The following is a 7,221-nucleotide window of genomic DNA, read 5'->3' as shown; positions in this document are numbered from 1 at the left end:
AGACAAATTTGCATAAGTAATCAGTACCTAATTAAAGTAAGTCTTTTTACTATGAAGGGAAAACTTTTTGCGATAACTCAAAAACAGCTAAACTGATCATGTCCGCTATAGTTTTCATTTAATGTCTTTCTTAACCTCTACTTCCACGATTTTTTTTTATATTTTTTGGACCTATGGTTCAAAAGTTAGAGGGGGGGGACACATTTATTTTTTCTTTCGGAGCGATTATCTCCGAATATGTTCACTTTATCAAAAAATGTTTCTTGAAAACCCCTATTAGTTTTGAAAGACCTTTCCAACGATACCCCACACTCTAGGGTTGAAGCGAAAAAAAAATTTCACCCCCACGTTACGTGTAGGGGAGGTACCCTAAAAAAAAAATTAGATTTTATTGTACGACTTTGTCGGCTTTATTGATTTATATATTCATGCCAAATTTCAGCTTTCTAGCACTAACGACCACGGAGCAAAGCCTCGGACAGACAGACAGACAGACAGACAGACAGACGGACATGGCGAAACTATAAGGGTTCCTAGTTGACTACGGAACCCTAAAAATGAGCAAAAATTCAGATGTCAGAAATTCAGAATAATACTGTTATATGAAAATACATGTACATGACTAGTATGTCAGTTAACATCAAGATTTAATTGATTGATAAAGATTTAATTACCTCAAGGACGTCACTATTATTTAATTTACAAAATAATATAATTAAGGTAGCGATGTTCGACAGAGTCTGATAACTCAGGCATAAAAAATGAATCACTTCATGGTCCGTTAACAGTGGAACCTTGGTTATAACCTACGATTTGTATATAAAAGACGAAGATATAATGTTTGGTATCATTCAAATCATCACATTTGGTGAAATAACAACAATGTTCGCTAAGGTAATATTTTGTATATATATCATAAACTCAAATTGTGTTTCCTAATTGTCTAGATCTTGTTTTGAGTTTAACAATTATTATTTATTTCTATTATAATGTTTATTTATTTATCTTGTTTATTTACTCTATATAAATACTTTATTTACAATATCAATATATATATATAATGGATATATACAGAGGAATATTATAACTAGCTTATATCTAAAGTAGGCCCTTGAGGCATTGTACCAAGGATGCTGGCGGCATTTCCTCGTTGTATCGCAATACTGATATGTATATTTACTCTTATATTTTTATTCGATATCCAATAGGTCCCAACTTATTCACGCAGAAAAATAAAGATCTCGTGGTTCCGAAAATTAAGAGAAATATAGAAAGAATTGATGCCGACGTAACCAAAACTTTATCCATTTTTCTCAACAATCGATCAATGCAGTTCTTCATATTTTGACGATATATATATATAAAACATCCATGACTCATGAACATACTCGTATATCTGTGCTCATCACATAAATAAATGCCCTTGCCGGGATTCGAACCCAGGACGATGGAACCTGCTGGAACGATGCCAGTCCTGCAGCCAGGACGATGGATGCAAGCTGATGAGCTTCATAGGCGGGGTCACTACCCACTAGGCTAGACCGGTCGTCATAAATACATAATTATATACATAGAAAACATCCATGATTTAGGAACGTTCATCACACAAATAAATGCCCATACCGGGATTCGAATCCAGGATCATCGGTCAGACGAACGGTCCTAATAAAGCGTTTGATATACCGATTTAAGATCAATCTGTTAATTTCGGTGATAAGTATTTAATAATTTAATTCCAGATTGCAGTTATCGCCGCCTGCATCTTTGGCTTCGCCCAAGCTGGTGCTCTAGCCGGCTATGGAGGGCTAGGCTATGGCGCTGGGCTTGGCTACGGCGCTGGACTCGGCTACGGCGGCTACGGAGGGTTGGGCTATGCTGGCTACGCCCCGGCCACTTCATACGTGCACCGTGTAGATTACAATACCGACCATCATGGTTACGATGGCTACGGAGCCGGCTACGGTGGCTATGGAGCCGGCTACGGTGGCTATGGAGCTGGATATGGCGGCTACGGTGCTGGCTACGGCTATGGCGGTTACGGTGGTTACGGAAACGGTCTCTATGGTGGTTATGGCGGATGGTAATTAAAACAGATAAACGAGATGATCAAAAAAACAACATTTAATAAATTAATTGTGATTTGTATGGAAATAAATTAACTATGTATTTATTTTATTATTTTGGTTTTGTTTTTACTAGTTATATGGGCATATTATTAAGAAACAAATATGCTCAACCACTTTGTCGTAGTTTTAGCTAATTTGTTTATAGAATGAAAATGATTTAATCGAAAATAAGGAATAAGCGTGCGTCTCCTTAATGTTCGTAATTAGTATATATTATACTAAATTAATAGGGGAGAGTGAGTTAAAACAACGCGGACGGTGAGGCGCGGGTAAACATCGTTTTCTTTGGCTCGACAACAATTATAGTTTTCTTAAAATTTACATTGTTTCGACTCACAAAACATTTAACGGAAGGTCCGTACTAGTATTTGTTGTTATAGCGGCAACAGAAATACATCATCTATGAAAATTTCAACTGTCTAGCTATTACGGTTCATGAGATACAGCCTGGTGACAGACGGACAGACAGACTGACGGACTGCGGAGTCTTATTAATAGGGTCCCGTTTTACCCTTTGAGTACGGAATCCTAAAAATAAAAAATATATTTTGGAATGTAGGTACAATAAGTTACTAATGTAATGATACTCAACTTGAAGTCCTAAGTGGAGGTGGACTTAGAAAATTTGCAAATATAATGTCAAACTCAAAGAAAAAGCATACGGACCAGTCCTGTCTGCTCTAGTCATGATATTTTCCGTACAAATTCCAAGATAACATAGACATTTCGTTCCCTAGTGCACGTAAGTATCCCCCTCAAGTTACTCCAAGTAAACTGTTCTCGTAACTCTTCTACTTTACACCCCAGTAATTGGTTGTAAGCTACACTGTTTACTTGTAACATTTCATGCTTTAGCAGACGATTTTAAGGATAAGTAACGAAGTTCAAGGGGTAAGTCAAGTGGAGTAAGTTTGATATTAATTGGGTCTTGAGTTTGAACTTGCATCTTGAACTTGATCTCGCCCGGAATGTGCTCTATAAGGATCTTACCCAAAATTCTCAACCATAATTATGAATGAAAGAATATTCAATGAATGAATTTGATTGAATGAATTTTAAACCACCTGACACCTACGTAATGTCACACTTTAATAGTCACTTATCTACATCAATAATATAATAATCATAACAGGAATAATCCATGAAGTTAGATTTATAATCCATGAAGTTAGATTTATAATCCATGAAGTTATATTTGAAGATTGATAGATAGAATACTCTTTATTTGCATACCTCAGTAGAAGATACAGCTTAAAGAAAAATAATAGATTGAGGATGGTTCCATATTATAGATTAGATTTTATACTCACTAACAAGTTAGCTAGGTATGTATGTAGGTAGTTTAATTAAACAGATCCCCGATGACTTTCGTACTTTAAAAAAAGTCAATCACGGGTCATTGGTTATCCGCTACCGCGTCGAACTTCTAATAGATTCTAGTGCACTACTAAGTCCAATTTTTGAAAGATTATTTACAATTCGATTCGATCGAATCGAATCAATTCGATCGAATCGAATAACCAATGTAGAAGTTTTGCAAAGAATGAAGAAAAAATTGGAACTTTTGGAAACAGTAAAGAAAAGAAAGATCTCATACTTTGGACATATATATCGTTACAATAAATATCGAGGGCTTCAGGCCAAAGGGGCGTATACGCAAAAATGCTATTTTTCGTTTTTAATGGCATCGTATTCGTCTTGTAACAATACGTAAGCACAATTTTTTTCATAATTTTATCATAACAATTAGTTAATTAAATAATTAAAAAATCATTTGGCGTATAACTGAGAGCATCATTTTAATGTCGTTCCAAAAAGCCGTACTGAAGGCGTATAAGTGATATTTTCATTCAGTCCCCAATATTCATCGGAGTATAAAGGCGTACGTACATACTTCTCTCACGTAACAGTGCGAACCACGAAATAGTGTCACGCTATATAGGCGTACATACATACGACCATAAACTTTTACCAACTATCCTCAATATGCGTCGCGGCAAAGAGGCGTATGAACATACGACCGTACAAAAATTACGTTGGCCTTCAAATAATGACGGGCCAAAGGGGCGCGGAGACAGCGTCCTTGATTGCCGCATATTGCTATCCCTTTCTGTCAAGCGGGTAAGCGCACTAGGGCCGCCTGTCTCTCAGTCAGTGCCTAGTTCGTTACAGTATGGTGTGCATCTCGTGCGAATAATAACAATGAAGTGGAGCGCTCTGATGCTGATGGCTCTGCCCTGGGTATTCAAGAATGACGTGGGTGGCTGTCTCCTCTGCCTCCATGTACGCTCTGCAGAGGGGGCTATCTGTAACACGTAGGGTTAGTAGGTGTGTTTGGGGCCGGTTATGGCCCCAGTCAAAAGCCGGAGCTGTGGCCTCTTCAGCTGTCTCAGCCTCCTCGACAAACCGGGGTCGATTGTCGGGCGGGCTTCCTTCGCCTGCCTGCACGGTCGTGCCTAGGTTAGACAAGTACTGTTGGTTTTGTATCGTAGCATGTTCCAGAGCCAGGCATAAGGCAGAGGTATAATTGGCTCCGGTCCTGCCACCCTCAGTTCCGAGCCTCCTCTCGCCAATATGTCGGCCGCATCGTTCCCTCGCGAGTTGCTGTGTCCCTTGATCCACTGCAGAGTTACGCTGGTAGTGGTGCTTACCTCTGACAGAGCTTTGTGGCATTCGTAGATTAGCCCTGAGGTCAAAGTATAACTTTGCAGAGCCCATAGTACTGACCGACTATCAGAGAGTATGCGGATGGGGTAGTCCAATACTTTCCTTGAGGCGATTGCGTGTGCTGCCATTATGATGCCCATACATTCTGCCTGGAAGACTGTGTTGTGGGCACCTAGTAGTGTTGAGATATGTATGTTTAGGTCCTCTGAGATTACTCCAGCGCCAGTGCCTGACCTTGTCTTTTATCCATCCGTGAAAATTCCCAGCTCTCTTGGGTTGAGTCCTTCACGAGGTTCTTCGTGTAACTGTATCTTGTATTTCTTGTCGAAGACGAATTGTCTGGGTATCCTGTCAGTCACCACTTCTATTAGCGTTTCCTTGCCTATCCCCTCGTAGAGGATCTCGGTGTGTGGTACCCTAGGTGGTCTCCAGAGATTAGATTTTTTGAGACGTATCGCCGTAGCTAGCGCTTCCTGTTGTATAAAGAGGTGCAGCGGCGGCAGGCCCAGTAAGGCTTCAAGGGCTGCGGTTGGTATTGTCCTCATGCAGCCCGTGGTCGCCATACAGGCCAACCTCTGAAGTCGTTGTAGTTTAGCTTCAACTATAGATAGTTTGGTGCGTGGCCACCAAACTATCGCACCGTAGCTTATTATTGGTCGTATGGCTGCCTGGTAAAGCCATAGAGTTATCTTTGGGGTTAGCCCCCAGGTTCTACCCATCATTCTACGACATTGCCAGAATACGACTGTGGCTTTGTCAATTTTGCCGTTTAGGTGATTGCTCCAATTCAATTTGCTGTCAAGTATTACCCCTAAACACTTTACCTCCGCAGATAGTTGGAGTTCAGTGTCGAACAGTTTGGGAAGGCGGAAGTTTCCCAAGTTACGTTTGTTGGTGAACATAACCAGCTCAGTTTTGTTGGGATTGACTGAGAGTTCGTTGTTAAAACACCAGCGCTCCACGATGGCTAGTGCAGAGCGGGTAACATCGCTTACCGTACCTGCATGAATGCCGCTCGTCAGTATCACTATGTCGTCAGCATAGCCGATTGTGTAATAGTAATTATTGATTAGTGTGGTGATCAGGTCATTCACCACAAGGTTCCATAGTAGTGGCGATAGGATTTCTCCTTTGGGGCATCCTTTTGCCATTCCGAGTTCATTCGTTCCGAGTTTGATGGTTCGTTGGCTCAACATGTTGTTTATCCATTCTGTCTTAACTGCATTCGCGCCATGTCTTACCAGTACTGCTGTAATGCTGCTGAACCTGGTCCTGTCGAAAGCCCCTTCTATATCTATGAAGGTACCTAAGCACATGGATCTGTTTTTGATCGCCACCTCAATTTTACTTACTACTGCATGAAGTGCCGATTCTGTAGATTTGCCAGGGCTGTAGGCATGTTGGTTTGGATGCAAGGGCACATGCATTAGCACCCTCTCTCTAAGGTACTTGTCACACCACCTCTCTAATGTTTTCAACATGAAAGAGGTCAGGCTGATGGGCCTGAAGGATTTGGGGTCCGAGTAGTCGCTTTTACCTGGTTTCGGTATGAAGATAACCTTGACCTCCCTCCATTGCTTCGGCATGTACCTGTGAGCCAGACAGGCGCGCAGAACGATGGTCAGCTTCAGAGTGAGATGCTTCCCGCCCCATTTAAGAAGCGCAGGGAAGATCCCATCCATTCCTGGAGATTTGAAGGAGTCAAAGCTGTTTAAGGCCCACTGCGTGCGCTGCGGGCTGATTACGTCATATGTCTGTAGCCACTCATCCTCCGTCGGGGTGGTTGTAATTCTTAAGTGTAACATTCCTCTGTTATAATTTGATGGAGACGTAAGTGGGTTAAGTTAAGTTGTTAGCTAAACTACTTTTAGGTTTATTAGTACAGAAGATTTAATATTGTTTCTTTTTATGAAATGACGATAAATGATGTCGTATTTATTTGTTTAGAAGTTTTGATTAATAATTTATTGTTTAAGATAGTTATAATTTTGTTACCAGTGGCACCATTAAAGAACGAGTAATGTTTATTGTCTGAATACAAGTTTTGATTCGTTTTAACCTTTTGTTTTTGTTTAGTTAATGCACTCTAAATTTTATCGTTTGATTGTTTCTTGACTGCTTTTTTGGTAAATCATTGTGTTGTCTTAGCAATCTCCATGCATCCTTTACTATCGATTTCAATTCTTTTCTATAAAATCGTTTTGTACTACTCGACTTTTGAGTGACTACCTTTTACCTACTATCACAAATAGTAAAAATGATCTTATTGGAATTCAGTTAAGTCAGTTTTCTTAAGTAAGCCCACACGTCTTAACTCTAACTCCCACCGAAGTGCTAAACGACTGCTATTATAGGCAAAAATCAGAATAAGCGGCGTGATTGTCTTTTGAAACACGTCTTCTTATCGTGTGGGTTGTAAGATTGATGT

General features: G+C 40.1%; 1 protein-coding gene across 1 annotated transcript; it reads left to right on the top strand.

Annotated features, from left to right (window-relative positions):
* Positions 1-675: 675 nt before the first annotated feature.
* Positions 676-2,175, top strand: LOC133520279 (neuropeptide-like protein 31). The gene is made up of 2 exons (XM_061854652.1): positions 676-894; positions 1,740-2,175. The coding sequence occupies exons 1-2, from the start codon at positions 838-840 to the stop codon at positions 2,082-2,084; spliced, it is 402 nt and encodes a 133-aa protein (XP_061710636.1). The 5' UTR covers positions 676-837; the 3' UTR covers positions 2,085-2,175.
* The last annotated feature ends 5,046 nt before the right edge of the window (positions 2,176-7,221 follow it).

This window comes from Cydia pomonella, chromosome 8 (assembly GCF_033807575.1).
Source record: "Cydia pomonella isolate Wapato2018A chromosome 8, ilCydPomo1, whole genome shotgun sequence".
Classification (NCBI taxonomy): Eukaryota; Metazoa; Arthropoda; class Insecta; order Lepidoptera; family Tortricidae; genus Cydia; species Cydia pomonella.
The sequence above is the reverse complement of the archived record's forward strand: the minus strand, read 5'-3'. Positions and strand labels throughout refer to the sequence as shown.

Coding starts and splice junctions, on each gene's coding strand:
- LOC133520279 (XM_061854652.1), top strand. CDS start 838: ATGTTTGGTATCATTCAAATCATCACATTTGGTGAAATAACAACAATG. Junction 895..1,739: donor TAACAACAATGTTCGCTAAG/GTAATATTTTGT, acceptor ATTTAATTCCAG/ATTGCAGTTATCGCCGCCTG.